Source organism: Oxyura jamaicensis, chromosome 22 (genome assembly GCF_011077185.1).
Source record: "Oxyura jamaicensis isolate SHBP4307 breed ruddy duck chromosome 22, BPBGC_Ojam_1.0, whole genome shotgun sequence".
NCBI lineage: Eukaryota > Metazoa > Chordata > Aves > Anseriformes > Anatidae > Oxyura > Oxyura jamaicensis.
The window spans coordinates 1,048,355-1,062,344 of NC_048914.1; the positions used below are offsets into that span (position 1 = coordinate 1,048,355).

Below are 13,990 nucleotides of genomic sequence, written 5' to 3' on the forward strand. Positions count from 1 at the left end.
GGGGGGGGGGAATGGAGATGGGGGATACTGGGGATGGGGGGGTACTGGTGATGGAAGGGGGTTCTGGAGATGGGGGGCGCTGGGGATGGAGAGGTTTACTGGGGGGGGGTACTGGGTTGGTGGGGGATGCTGGGGATGGGGAGGTACTGGAGATGTGGGGGGTACTGGGGATGGACGGGGGGATAGTGGAGATGGGGGTACCGGGATGGGGGGGTTCTGTGTATGGGGGGGTACTGGGATGGGGATTACTGGGGATGAGGGATACTGGGATGGCGGAGGATGCTGGGGATGTGGGAGGGGATGCAGGAAGCGATACTGGAGGTGCGGGGTGATGCAGGAGGAAAGGCCGGGCAGGACGCAGGAGATGCAGGAGAGGCTGGGGGATGTGGGGGGATGCTGGAGATGGAGGTGGGGATGCTGGAGGCTGGAGCGAGGCGGAAGGCGATGCTGGGGGGGGACACGGGGCACTTTTGGGGGGCTGCAGGAGGCGATGCAGGCGGGGATGCATCTTTCCAGAGGCGGAAGAGTTAACGCTCCCCGCAGCTCCCCGCTCCGAGCTGGGCTTTCCTTCCAGCTGCTTCGGATCAGGAAGGTTTGTACGGTGGGGAAATTCCTGCGCGCAGCTGCGGCCCGTCCCGGCCGCATTCCCCAGCCCTGGCATCTCGCGGGACGTGCCTCCCTGCAGCCGGCTGCCGGGAAATGCCTTCGCCTCCCCCCACCCCCCGCCGAAAAACGCAGCACAATGCACCTTTCTTCGGGGGGCCGCTTAGGTCCCGTGCCGGGAACCGGGAACGGAGCGGGGCAAAACGCCCGTCCCGCAGCCTGGTTGACGGGCGGGCAGGGGGCAGCCCAAACGCACCGCCGCGCTCGCCTCCCCGCCAGCCCTTGCGGCGGTCCCGTGCCGTTCCCTCGTGATTTGGGGCTGGAAAGGAAGGGAAAGGGAAGACGTGAGGATCTGAGGAAGGGAAGATGCAAGGGTGCGAGGCCAGGTGCCGGTTCCATGCGCCAGATGTGGCCGCATGCAATCCCCATGCCCTCGGTGCGCCCGCAGGGTGGTGGCAGCTACAGCAGCAGCGCTGCGCTTTGGGCCCCAAAATCCGCTTTTGGGGTCGGGTGGAGGGGATCCAGGGCTCCACTATGAATAATGGGGCTCCGCACTATTTACAGGGGCTGAAACAGCCCCAGGCACCCCCACACCGCCTTTGTCACCGCCCCGCGGTGTCCCCCTGGGTCGGGGTGACCCCGGCCGAGGGCTGGGGGTGTTTCGGGGCTGGGGGGGCGGCGTGACCCCCGGCTCTCTTGCAGTACCTGCAGATGAAGTGGCCGCTGCTGGATGTGCCGGCCGGCGCCACGCTCAAGGACAGCCGCTCGCCGTCGCCCGCACACTTGGTAAGAGCCACCGTGCGGGTCCCCAGGGAGAGCCGCGCTCCAAAGCTGGCCGCGACGCCGGTCTGATGTTTTTTTTTTGGGGGGGGATTTTTTGGTTTTCGCCCTCCCACGTGCTCCCCCTCGCTGCCCCGCAGTCCAACAAGGTCCCAGTGGTGCAGCACGCCCACCACATGCACCCGCTGACGCCGCTCATCACCTACAGCAACGACCACTTCTCGCCGGGCTCGCCGCCCGGCCACCTCTCGCCCGAGATCGACCCAAAGACGGGTGAGGAAAAAGGGGGGTGGGTGGGTGCTGGGGGGGAGGTGGGTGCAAGGAGACGGGTGCTGGGAGGGAGATGGGAGCTTGGAGGGAGATGGGTGGAAGGAGGGAGGTGGGTGCCGGGACATGGGTGCTGGAAGGGAGATGTGTGCTTGGAGGGACGTGGGTGAAAGGAGGGAGATGGGCACAAGGAGATGGGCGCTGGGGGGGAGATGGGTGCTGGGACATGGGTGCTGGGAGGGAGATGGGTGCAGGGAGGGTCATGGGGTGCCCGGCACCGCCGTGCCCGTGTTTTAACACCTTGCCCCCCGCTGCCACCGCAGGAATCCCGCGGCCGCCCCACCCACCCGAGCTGCCCCCCTATTACCCGCTGTCGCCGGGAGCCGTGGGCCAGATCCCGCACCCGCTGGGCTGGCTCGTGCCGCAGTAAGGATGGGCTCGTCCCCCCCCCCCGCATCCTCTCCTTCCCGTGTGAACCTCTGCAATCTCAGGGCTTGGGAACGGGGGCTCCTCCCCGCTGGGAGTCACAAATTGGGAATTTTGGGGACCGAGATCGGCTGGGGCCGGGCCGAGGGTCCCCGGGGCTGGGGGAAGGACGCTTATTCCTGCTTCTGTCCGCTCAAGCTCGTGCGTTTGCAGGCAGGGACAGCCCGTGTACTCCATCCCTCCCGGCGGCTTTCGGCACCCCTACCCAGCCCTCGCCATGAACGCCTCCATGTCCAGGTGGGTCCCCGTGTCCAGGTGGGTCCCCATGTCCAGGTGCCTCTCGGCAGGGACAAGGGACCCTCCTCGAGCATCCCCAAGCTGGTGCAGGGTTTTGGTCACTTCCCTGAGGACGATGTGGGACTCAGGCCCACAGCAGCGCTGGCCGTGGGTGCTTGCTGACCTCCACATGGGTACAGCCCGGCCCCAGGAGGCTGCGGTGGCCTCCTTGGTCAAAAATCCCTGGGGATGGTCCCCGCGGGTGAAGAGCGATGTCCCCTGGGCCGGGATACCACACTGCCAATGTAGGCAGGCTCTTATGAAAGCAGCCCCTGGACAGGTTGGGGCCAGTGCTCCCGTAACCTTCTCCTGAGGTTCTTGGGAGGGTTTGGGGTGGAAATGGGTCATCGGCACCCATGGGGAGCTGACGGGGCTCCCGCTCCCCCCGCTGCAGCCTGATGTCCAGCCGCTTCTCCCCGCACATGGTCCCGCCGCCCGCCCACGGGCTGCACCCCTCGGGCATCCCGCACCCCACCATCGTCTCGCCCATCGTGAAGCAGGAACCCGCCCAGCCCAGCGCCAGCCCCGGCGGCAGCTCGTGAGTGGGGACGGGAAGGGGTGGCCCCGGGGACAGGGACGGGGTCACGTCCACCCCGATCCTGACCCCCCGCCCCGCTCGCTGCAGGAAATCTCCCGTCACTGTGAAGAAGGAGGAGGAGAAGAAGCCCCACATCAAGAAGCCGCTCAACGCGTTCATGTTGTACATGAAGGAGATGAGGGCCAAGGTGGTGGCCGAGTGCACGCTGAAGGAGAGCGCGGCCATCAACCAGATCCTGGGCAGACGGGTACGGCGTCTCCGTTCTCTGAGCCTTCAGTCGGCTTTTGGCCCCCTTCACACCACCTCCATCAACCAGGTCCCGCGTCCTGGGGCACCACTGGCCCTTGGCAGGGGTCCTGGGGAGGTGGTGGGGACCCCAGTGGCCACGAGATGGCTGGGGCGAGCGGGGCCACGGGTCCTCGGGGCTGGATGCACGGCTCCGGGGTTCACACCGAGCTTTTTTCCTCCCCCCCGCAGTGGCACTCGCTGTCTCGGGAGGAGCAGGCGAAGTACTACGAGCTGGCGCGGAAGGAGCGGCAGCTGCACTCGCAGCTCTACCCGACGTGGTCCGCGCGGGACAACTACGTAAGTGCGGCCCCTGGGTTCATGGCTGGGGGTGCTGAGGGTGGCAGCAAGGGTGCTGAGTTCCCCGGGGCTGCTCTGCGGCGCCGTCAGCCCCGCTTCTCCTTGGGGTCTTGTCCGTCTGACAGCCGTCACCTGTGGGAGCACCCCCTGTCCGGCTGCAGAAAGCCACATCGGGGCTTCATAATACTTTTCAGGGCAAGAAAAAGAAGAGGAAGCGAGAAAAGCTGGCCCAGCAGCAAAGCCACGACGCGGAGAGTGAGTACCCCCCAGGCGGCCGGAGCCGCGGCGCCCTGCCTGTCGGTGGCTCACGGCCTCCTCCGTCACCCGCAGGCGCGCTGGCCTCCAAGAGCAAGAAGCCGTGCGTGCAGTACCTGCCGGCCGAGAAGCCCTGCGACAGCCCCGCTTCGTCCCACGGCAGCATGCTGGATTCGCCCGCCACGCCGTCGGCCGCCCTGGCCTCCCCGGCCGCCCCGGCTGCCACCCACTCGGAACAGGCTCAGCCGCTCTCGCTCACCACCAAGCCGGAGGCCAGGGCTCAGCTCGCCTTCCTCTCGGGCAAAGCCGCCTCCTCCTCCTCCTCCTCTTCCTCCTCCTCCTCCTCCTCGAGCCTCGGCAGCCCGCCCTCGCTCCTCTCCAGACCCATCCCCTTCACCTCGGTGCCCTCCACGGCTCTCCTCTCCTCGCCTCCGTCCTTCGCGCCGTCCCCGCAGGCTGCCCTGGCCGTGCTGCAGACGCAGCCCCTCTCCCTGGTCACCAAACCGGCTGACTAAGGGGGGGCTCGCCCCCCGCCCGGCCCATCCGCCCCCTCCCTGCTGTACGTTGCAGAAGCCACAATCAAGATTCAAATGCAGCCAAACCATTATTGGTCAATATTTGACCCTTTGCTGAACTCTTTTTTTTTTTTTGTAAGCAGACTCTGGAGGAAGGTGCTTTTCTGCTCAGAGCTGCTGCCGGCAGTCGACCTAAAGACCGTTTTTATTAAAAAAAAAGGAAAAAAAATGAAAAAAAAAAAAGTTTTTTTTTTTTAAAAAAAAAGACCCAGCTCAAGGTGCCGACGATGGAAATACGCCGAGTGCGGCGCTCGGTCCCGGGGGCAGAAGCGAAATGCCGGGCACCGACCCGGTGCCTCCGGCTGCTCCCAGCCCTCCCGTCCTGCAGCTCCTGCCCCGCTCCGTCCCGCGGTGGTGCTGGGGTGGGCAGGATCCGGGGCCGAGCTCCCCGTGTGTGTGTGCGGGGGGGGTTCCCCTTGAATCCCTGTTGTTTTTCACAAAAGGAAATAAAACTACAGCTGCAACTTGCTGCGTGAGCGTGGTCAGTGGGGGAGGCGCTCGCTCCCTGCCCCTCGCCACCTTCGCCCCGCCGGTGCTCGAGCATCGCCGTGCCCTGGGAACCGGCTCGGGACACGGCTCTGCTGTGCCCCCCCATGGGGCCAGACGTGGCCCCAAGCCCAAAAGCAGCACCCCAAAACATCAGCGGGCACGGCACCGTTTTGGGGTGTTCGCCACAAACCCGTGATGGAGCGAGCTGGCAGCACGCAGCCTGGGAGAGACGCGGGCAGCAGGACGTGGGGCACCAGGTAAATCAGATTCAATCAGATTTTGGGGTGCCCGGGAAGCCGAGCCGGGTGCTAGCGGCGTGTGCCGTACCGCCAGGAGCCGCGGGGTGCCCTGCGCCCGCTTCCTCCCAGCCAGGAACGAAACAACCCATCAGGATGGAAATGGGACGCGGCTCGAGAGCAGCCTGGGGTGACCCAGTGAATTTTCAGCCGATCTCGAGTTTTTGGTCAGTTCAGCATCTGAGCTAATCAAGCTATTCTGTCTGTCTTTTTAATGGGAATAAGATCTATCTCAAAGCTTTCCCAGTGAAAGTCACGATTTTGTTCTCTGTTGAAGATCCGATTCTGAGCAGTGCCTGCCCAGAGGTGACTCGTGGTGCTTACAGCCCCATTTTGTTCCCCTCTTTGATTTTTTCTGGCCAATTTCCATTTCCCAGGGCCCAATCTGCCTCCACCAGCTGCGTTACGGGGACCGCGGTGTCCTCCACGGCACCAGCTCTTGGCTCAGTGGGTGCTTCCCACCGCAGCACCGAATGGTTGGGGCTGGGGGGGGACCTCTGGGGGCCTCCTGGTCCTCGCCCCCTGCCCAAGCAGGTTGCCCAGGAGGCTTTTGATGGTTTTGGTGGCATAAACGATGCCGTAGGCTCTCGTTGTGACATTTCTCTTCTCCTTTCCAGTGCTGAGCCACCCGGGAGCCACAGGGGAAGCGTTTGCAGCCAGCTGGAGCAGCAGCGGACGTCCACCTGCAGGAGAAAGGAAAAGGGACCGCCTGGTGTGCCTGCTCCTCAAGGAAAAGGAAGATGGAGCCCACCTTTGCCAGATGTCGTGCAGGATGGGTGCCCTGGGATGGTGCTGGCAGCCGTGGCCCCAGAAGATGACACCTGGATTCGTGAGTTCCTGTGCAGGGATTGCGGCTGGGCAGGACTACCAAAACCACAGCTGATGCCCTCAGCCATGGGAGCAGGGAAGAAAACAGGACGGGGCCGCTCTGGAGCCCTTGCATGAGCACTGGGGGCAGGTTTGGGGGCAAACGCTGCCTCCTGTGGCTGTGTGACAGCTCCAGATAAGTCCTGCGAGCACAGCTCCTCGCGTCCAGCTGAGGGTTGTCTTCAGCAACAGCTTAAATCCGCAGCCAGCCCCAGCTCGGAGCTGTCTGGAAGCTCCCCAGATCACTGCTCTAAGGGGGCCCGGCTCGCCGAGAGCCTCAAGCAGCGAGAGGAGCCTGCAGCAGCCCCAGCTCCTGCTCACCAGCTCCTGGTGGCCACCACCGAAGCCTCCGAGCACAAGAAGGTGCCAGGAGCATCTCCATTCACCCTCGCACCCAAGACAGCCCCGGACTCGGGAGGCGTTTCCATTCCACGCGAAAAATTGTTTAAACACTTTGCTTTCGAAGAACAAACTCGGAAATGGGCTAGGGCACGATGCCTCCGCAGCAGCACCCCGGAGGACCGGCCACGACGCTTTAATTGATGGCATCCTGACAGCGTGTCGCGCGGCCGTGCGAGCTCCAGAACTGAGGGGATTAGGGTGTCACCGAAAACGTGCGGGGCCGTGATCTGAAAAGAGGCAAAACGGGGCTTTTTTTAGAAAGGCCGTTCCAAAAAAACTGGTTTTCTGCAAGGAACGTCTGGATCGCATGCGGCCTCGCTCTCCCCAACACCGGGAGCAGGCTGCAGACAAACAACTTCTTGAATTAGATTTCATGGGAAATTAAAGGCATGAAGAGACCTGTCACAAGAATTAAAGTCTGAACCGGAGCCAGACAGCTTCAAACAGATGTTGGTCTTCAGCAGGAGAATATTTCTTTGTTTTACTCGGCATTTTCCCATACAGAAAAGGAACATCTGTTCCGATGCTTTCGCCGTGCTCCTGAGCTGGGCTGGGCTGGGATTAGCCCTGCTGGAAGGGGAGCAAGTGGCCGCCGCGGCCCAGGAGAGCCCTCGTGGCTCTGCTCCTCCTGCAGACGAGGGGGAGATGAGGAGGAGACCGGTTACGCTCTGCTCGGGCTCAGACAAACACGCTGAAGCACCTCTCCTGTTAAACCTCTCCTGTTAAACCTCTCCTGGTTTAACCGGGCTGCTCGGGGGAGCCGCACGTTCGTCACGCTTGCAGCGATGGCGCTGGGTGAAAACGTGAGATAAAATGCCCCAAAAAATGCAAAAGGTTTTTCGTCCTCCTGGAGGCGCTTCAATGAGAGGAAAAGTCTGGGGTTCGGCTGTGGCGGGAAGGCTGGCGTGTTTCAGTTTGGGCTGCTGTGGCAAAGGGGCCCGTGGTCCCCTCTTCTTTTGGGGACAACTTTTGGGCTGCAGTTCTGCCGACGCCTAACGCGTCCTCCGAGCTGGGAGCCGAGATCCAGCCGGGCACGGGGCCGGGCAGCGCTCCCGCACCATTCCCCCGTTAAGAGAATTCACTTACTGAACTTGTGACAAAAACCAAACAAAACCCAAGGTTGCGGCCAAAGATTCCTGATTTTTCCCTTCGTTACCCCGAGAACACACAGCATCCACCGCTGCACACCTCTTCGCAGGCTCCTTGTTCATAGGACACATCCCATCCGCATCAGATAACCGCGTCCCCGTGACGGTGACCCCGCTGCTGTCCCCGTTCTGGCTCCGGACGTCCCCGGGTGCTGGACGAGGGCAGCGCGTCCCCCCCGTCCCCTCGGCACCAGGGTGATGTTTTTCCCCGGGCTCGCTGCAGCCGTGGTGTGTTCCTGCTGGGAGCTGGCGAACGCCTCGTCGAGAGCTTGGGAGCAAACTTCTCGGAGAGCTCTGGTGAGCGCGGGGAGCAGCTGGGAGCCAGCTTGGTGCTTCCCCTGCTTATTTTTTATATTTTATGTATTTTATTTTGGGAAGCGGGGTTACTTCTGTCACCTCCGCCCGCTTGCCTAATTGCAGCCATCTTGATCCAGCGGCCCCCAGCCCCCTCTCCCGACGCAGCTCTGGCTATTCACTAATTGAAATGCCTAATGAGGTCCCAGGGGTCTCCTGCAGAGATGGAGCTAATTAGGGGCTCCACCGCGAACCCGGCGAGCAGCAGCAAACGAAGCAAAGGCTTCCTCAAGCCCGTTCCTCGCGAGGGGCCGGGGGGGGCACACCAGATGTCCCATTTCCCCACTCCGCACCGGGGCAAGGCCGGCGCTCCGCGGGCTCCTGCCAAAGCAGCTGGTGCAGAGGCGGTGGCTACACTTAATACATTTTAATTAGCGTCGTTAAATTCTTCCATTTGCTAATTGTTTCTCCTTTCGGTCCTTTATCCTGACCGGATCAGCCCTCAGGGGAGGGGGCGCGGACACTTGTGGCAAGGTGAGGGCTTTGTCAGCGCCGGGCACCGCGATGTCGCCGGGCCTGGGGACCGCTCGGCGCCCAAGGGCAGCACGGATCCGCGCGTCCTGGCGGCTCTCGGCCTCTTGGCTCTTCCCTGGCAAGTGGGAAGCAGCTCTGGGAAGCAGCTGGGTGGGACCCAGCGGGAATTTCCTCCTCCTGCTTTGCAGCGGACGGCGATAGCGGCCCTCAGCCCTCCTCTTCCTCTGCGGCCTCAGTCTTCTTCGCTGCGCGGGGCCGGGCGCGCTTGCCGTCCTTTTTATCGCGTTTTAGTCAAGGAAAGGGTCGGAGGAAAGCGATCCTGGTGCGAGCCACCCGGCGCTGCGCTGATGTCAGCCCCGCGCTCGGCATTTGGGCAGAATTCAGTTCCCAGATGCATTGTTGTAAATCCCGAGGAACTTGGCCCCGGTTCAGTTCCTCCTGACTTCCAGGGGTGTGAGTGAAAGCCGAATTGGCTGGGCATGCGAAATAGCCTCGCCTGTCTGTTTTAAATCTCAACAAAAGCATTGGGCCAACTGTTCTTCTGTCTCCTTAGAAAGGCAGGCATGGGCAGAACCGAGCCGTTAGGATTATTGGAATGCACTGAATTGAATAGCGGGCTGGGAAAAATAAAAGGAAAAAGAAAGAAAAATCAACCACATAATCCATCATGCTCGGAGGCCAAGTCGGGATTATTCCCCGAAGCATTAGCAGGACTCGTTTGCTTTGCGTGTTGGATGATGCCGCGTTGTTTTTCTGTATTTCAGCGTCAGTCGGGGGAGGCTAACGAATTGTGGCGTCCTCGCGGATCCTTCTGGAGACACGTGGGACCGTGCCGGCCGTTGAAGGTTCAGCAGCGCTCAGGGCCGCAGGAGGGTGCGTTACGGACCAGATGGCTCCGGGGACACCGAGGGAACCCCGGGAAGCGCGCAGGGCCCGGAGCGGCCAGACCCCTGAAGGCTCTTCTTGGGAGATCTGCTGGTCCAAAGGGAAAGGAGCGAGCTGACCGCGAGGGCAGCCGGGTTTGTGCCTGGAAATCAAGCTGCGGAGCCCTGGGGGCGCAGCTCGCGCCCGGTATCACCAGTCGTGGTTTGGGGAGGGCGGGGAAAGCGGGGGGCAAAACCTCGCCAAGAACGATGCGACCCCTGCCCCATTCCCCTCGCCGAGGGACAGAGCCGAGCTCACCGGGTAGAAGCAAGGAGCGCGAGACCCAAGAACGTTTGGAACTCTTTATTTTACCAGAATCCCCCCAAAAAGCCCCAAAACATCAGCGCACAGCAGGAGACGACCCTGGAGCGCCCCTGGATGGCCGAGGTGACGCTGGGCTGGAAGGTGGCGGGTGATGGCAGCGGCAGGACCACGGCACTGAGGGGTGACGGCACCGAGGGGCTCGGCCACGGAACCGTCGCTGATTTGGGGCAATATCCTCGGAAATGAGGAGTGCCTGCCTGGAGGGTGCAACAGGGGGTGCAGGGAGCACAGCCCAGGGGAAATATTGCAATGGAGGAGGGAGGCGCGGCGGAACGTGAGCTGCCGGTTCCTGGGAGCTACACGGGGACCGGGAAACGGCCCCAAAACCGGCCGCTTTGGCCCCAAAACGCCGCTTCCGGCCCGGGCTGGAGCGGGGCCGGCTGAAGCTTCCAGGGCAACAAGCCCCGCCCACTCGGGCGGAGCCACGCGCCCATCCCTCAAAGCCACGCCCACAGCTAATGCCAATAATTAAACCACGCCCCCCTAATCTGCATAACCCAGCCCCTAGACTTAACCCCGCCCGTCTTCTCACCAAGCCCCGCCCCTCCCATGAAGCCCCGCCTCTCCCCTCCCCGCGCGCGGCTCTTGGCGCTCCCTCCCGCCCCACCCAGCTCTCGCGAGATCTCTTCCCGGAAGCGGCGCCGCCTGGCCGGAAGCGGAAGCGGGCAGGGTGCTCGGAGAGGGGCTGCCATGGCGCTGCGGCTGCTGCTGCTGCTGCTGCTCGGCGCCGGGACCGGGACCGGGACCGGGGGTGAGCGGGGGTGGCCGGGGTCGTAAGGGGGAGCCTGAGGGGGGGTCCGAGGCCCGGTGGGGTTCACGCAGCCGCTCGGCTTTTCGCCCCCGGGGAGCCCGTGGGGGGCTGGGGACGGGGCCTCGGTGGCGCCCGCTCCGGTTTGGGCCCTTTGGGCCCCCCCGTTCCGTCCCCTGGGCCGGGGCTGCCGCACGGGCGGTTTTTGCGTTGGCTGCGGGCGGTGACGGCGGTCTGTGTGCTTGTTGCAGGTGCGGGGCGGGGCGCGGAGCTCCTCGGGGCCCGCAACACCTCCGCGATCGCTGAGGGAGCGCTGCCCGGTGCCCCTCAGCGGCTGGAAACCCGGCCCGGCGGGAGCCACGGCCTGCCCGGTGAGAACCGAGCCGGGGGGCACAGCTCGGAGACGTTGGCAGCCCACAGCGGAAAGGTAAAACGGGATCAGGGCGCGGGTAACGGGGATCAGAGCAATTCCCCGAGCGACGGAGGCAACAACGGGGAGCCAGAGAACAGCAGCACCAAGCAGCAGGGCAACGACAGCCACGGTGATCAAGGCCAGCAGCAGCGGGGCAGCAGCTCTGATGGGCAACCCCAGAATGATGGCAACAGCAACACTCGCAACGATGAAGATAAAGAAGGCCAAAAAAAGGAAAATGGCGGCAGCGACACCGAGACACAGAGGAAAACCCAGACGGGTGGCGGCACCGGGGGGGGAAAAACCGACACTGAGCAGGACACCAACAGGCAGGGAGACAGCAACCAGCAGCAACACAACACCGGGCAGGGAAGTGACAACCAGCAGCGAGACAACAACACGCAGGGAGACGGCGGCCAGCAGCAGGAAAACGGCAAGAAGAACGGCAACCAGCAGCCAGCCAGCAGCAGCCAGGGAAACGGCAGCCAGCAAGACAACAACTTGCAGGAGAACAGCGACGGGCAGCAAAACGGTGATCAACGGGACAACACGCAGCAAGAGAAGGACCAGCAGCAAGACAGCAAGCAGGAAAACAAGGAGCACGAGCAGCAAGACAAGCAGGAAAACAAGGACCAGCAGCAAGGCGACAACGGGCAGGAAAACAAGGACCAGCAGCAAGGCGACAACGGGCAGGAAAACAGCAAAAATGAGCAAGACAGCAGCAGGCAGCAAACTGGAAACCACCAGGAAGAGAGCGACAGGGAGAAAAACGACGGCCAGCAGCACACCAACAGGCAGGAAAGCAGCGACACCAGCAAGGGAGGCGCCAGCCAGAGCAGCACCGACAAGCAAAGCAGCAGCTCGGGCGCTCGGGTGGGCTCACAGAGAGAGAAAAACCCATCGTCGCAGTCGTCCGCACGCCTTCCTGACAATGAAGGCTCTCCAGACAGCGGGGAGCTGCAAGAGGAAGGGGATGGGGGTAGGAACGGCAACGGGGGCTCCTCGCTTAGTAACGGGAGAGAGAAGAGCGTCCCTGCTGCTCCCAGGGAGCAGTCGGAGAACAGCCACTTCTTTGCCTATCTGGTGACCACGGCCATCGTTGTCGCTGCCCTGTACGTCGCCTACCACAACAAGCGCAAGGTGAGTGCCTCTGCTCCTCGCCCAGACTGCACCCGGTGGGCTGGGAGCTTCCGGCCAGACTGTCTGCGACGTGCTCGGCTGCAGCCCTTTCCCCTCTGCTGCTCTGGTTTCTGTCTGGTTTCCTGCCGAAGCCTCCCTTTGGCTGAGCGGCGTGGGTTAATGTCGATCGGAGCCCCGGGATGAGCAGCTCTGGGATGAGCAGAGGGGTGTTGTGGCGTGTTCTGGGGACGGATTTGGGTGTTGTGGCGCGTTTTGGGGATGGATTTGAGTGTTGTGACAAGGAGGGTGGGTCTCCATGGAAATCGGGTGGCCTCAGCTCTGGCGGTTATTTTCAGCTCCGACAATTGGAGCTGGGAGAGGAGGAGAGGAAACGACGCGTGAAGCTACCCCGTGCTTCTCACCGACGAGTTTTCTGCAGCAGGTTGCAAAAGACTTGCCTTTAAATAGCAGCGCACGGAGGGACGCAGCTCGGGGACAGAGCTGATGTCCTCTGCTGCTTTTTCCCTCCTGCAAAGCTATTTTTGAGGTGGGAAAAAGAGAACAGCTTCTTACTGCTCTCTGCGTGTTAGGCAAACCTCCTCGTTGCCTGCTTTCAGTCTTAGCTGCTCTTAAATTATGACACTTGGCTGTTTCAAGTGCTTTTTCGAATCACAAATGGCCTCTAGAAGGAGGGAAGTGGAGCTTGTCCTTGGCTCAGCAGCAGTTTGGCTCTGTCTGAAGTGAGAAAAAGTTTCGTGGTTGTCACTGACCCGCCCCCCTTGTCCCTGCCTCTCTCTCTCTCTCTCTCCAAAGATCATTGCTTTTGCTCTGGAAGGGAAAAGATCGAAAGGTGGTCGACGGCCCAAGTCTGGCGATTACCAGAGACTGGACCAGAAGGTAAGGCCTGCCTGATTTGCCGGCTGGAGCCTCCCCGTTTCACCTCCCCGAGGTTTGGGGAAGTCGTTTCCCCTGCCAGGAATTTCCTGGCGTGTCCCTGGGGCGCAGGCAGGTGGCCGGGCAGTTGGAAAGGGCTCGGCTTCTGTTTGGAAGTTCCTCAGAGAGACTCGGCCCCCTGAAGCCCTGCTGCTCTGTCAGGGTAACTGCTTACCCCTCTCTTTTTGCCTTCCCAGATCTAGATTCCTCCTCAGGTGTTGGATGGAACGAGGATGCCCGGCGACGGAATCCTGGGACCCCACCGACTGCCCTGCCGTAGCACTCTGAATCGTAGCTTCGCTGTCGTCGTCAGACTTCAGAGAACAGGAAGGGGAAATGCTTCTAGTTCTGCACCTGCACCTTGGTAATGTTAAACCTCTCACTTCCTCAAACTGCATTTCTCCTGCCCCAGCTGCCTGAAGGCGAGCTGCTTTTCTGCCTGGGCGCCCAGGCTCTTGTCTGTGGCCCGCGGAAAGGCACCTGGCAGAACTGCTGTGGCCGAATGAAGTGGAATTGTTCATCTACTGTACTGACGTCTGCTGAAAAAAAAAACCCTGCCTGCGAAATGAGCCATCTGGTCGTCTCCTCTGAGCCACGGAGCTGCCTTCGGAGCCAGCACAGAGATCTCCCTCTGTCCTTTGGATGCTGAGGTTCGGAGCGAGGCTGATTGCACTAGCTTGGAAATGATCCGCCACGGACTCTGATTTGATTTTCCTGCTTTCTTCCTCTCCGTGATGAAGACGGTGCCAGTCTGACGTCGAGGTTCTCCCTGCAATGCGCACCTTGGGAGGCGCTGGGGCTGTCCCTGGCCCTTTGGCTGTAGCTTCAACTTCCTCCACGCGGGTCGTTCCCTCGCAGCCCCCGCGGCTGCGGTGCTGGCACTGGCGGTGCCGTTCAGCTGGATGCCGCGAAGGGGCCGCTCAGGCTTAGAGCCCTGTGCCAAACCGCTGCTGTAGGACCTCGTTCTGTGGCACCACGAGGGGTGCGCAAAGCCGGCAGCGTTGGGGATGGGTGGAACTTGCAGTCCTTCAGCCCCCTTCCACAGAAACGCCGCGCTGGGGCCCGTGAGCCTTCAACGCTCGTCTCTGCGGCGCTCAGCCAGCCTCTGTCGATCGCGGCGCTCGCCGTGCCCGAG

At 62.4% G+C, this 13,990-nt stretch overlaps 2 protein-coding genes across 3 annotated transcripts; both read left to right on the plus strand.

The window, feature by feature from the left end:
• Nucleotides 1–416: 416 nt before the first annotated feature.
• On the plus strand, nt 417–4,826 carry TCF7L1 (transcription factor 7 like 1). Its single transcript, XM_035345262.1, has 10 exons — nt 417–592; nt 1,306–1,389; nt 1,524–1,656; nt 1,974–2,076; nt 2,290–2,373; nt 2,807–2,950; nt 3,038–3,197; nt 3,428–3,535; nt 3,730–3,790; nt 3,866–4,826. Exons 1-10 carry the CDS (start codon nt 491–493, stop codon nt 4,303–4,305), a joined length of 1,419 nt encoding a protein of 472 aa, XP_035201153.1. The 5' UTR covers nt 417–490; the 3' UTR covers nt 4,306–4,826.
• Nucleotides 4,827–10,264: 5,438 nt separating this feature from the next.
• On the plus strand, nt 10,265–13,720 carry TGOLN2 (trans-golgi network protein 2). Of its 2 annotated transcripts, XM_035345217.1 has the most exons (5): nt 10,265–10,381; nt 10,642–11,617; nt 11,648–11,943; nt 12,736–12,819; nt 13,053–13,720. In XM_035345217.1, the coding sequence occupies exons 1-5, from the start codon at nt 10,334–10,336 to the stop codon at nt 13,056–13,058; spliced, it is 1,410 nt and encodes a 469-aa protein (XP_035201108.1). In that variant the 5' UTR covers nt 10,265–10,333; the 3' UTR covers nt 13,059–13,720. The 2 variants fall into 2 exon arrangements, with proteins under 2 accessions (XP_035201108.1, XP_035201107.1); XM_035345216.1 differs by having other exon boundaries at nt 10,642–11,943.
• The last annotated feature ends 270 nt before the right edge of the window (nt 13,721–13,990 follow it).

What these genes read in the sequence shown, in the direction of transcription:
- TCF7L1 (XM_035345262.1), top strand. Translation starts at nt 491, where the DNA reads ATGCAGGCGGGGATGCATCTTTCCAGAGGCGGAAGAGTTAACGCTCCC. An exon ending in AGCTGCTTCGGATCAGGAAG is followed by an intron (nt 593 to 1,305) that starts GTTTGTACGGTG and finishes GCTCTCTTGCAG; the next exon opens with TACCTGCAGATGAAGTGGCC. An exon ending in CGAGATCGACCCAAAGACGG is followed by an intron (nt 1,657 to 1,973) that starts GTGAGGAAAAAG and finishes CTGCCACCGCAG; the next exon opens with GAATCCCGCGGCCGCCCCAC.
- TGOLN2 (XM_035345216.1), top strand. Translation starts at nt 10,334, where the DNA reads ATGGCGCTGCGGCTGCTGCTGCTGCTGCTGCTCGGCGCCGGGACCGGG. An exon ending in TGCTCGGCGCCGGGACCGGG is followed by an intron (nt 10,382 to 10,641) that starts ACCGGGACCGGG and finishes GTGCTTGTTGCA; the next exon opens with GGTGCGGGGCGGGGCGCGGA. An exon ending in CCTACCACAACAAGCGCAAG is followed by an intron (nt 11,944 to 12,735) that starts GTGAGTGCCTCT and finishes CTCTCTCCAAAG; the next exon opens with ATCATTGCTTTTGCTCTGGA.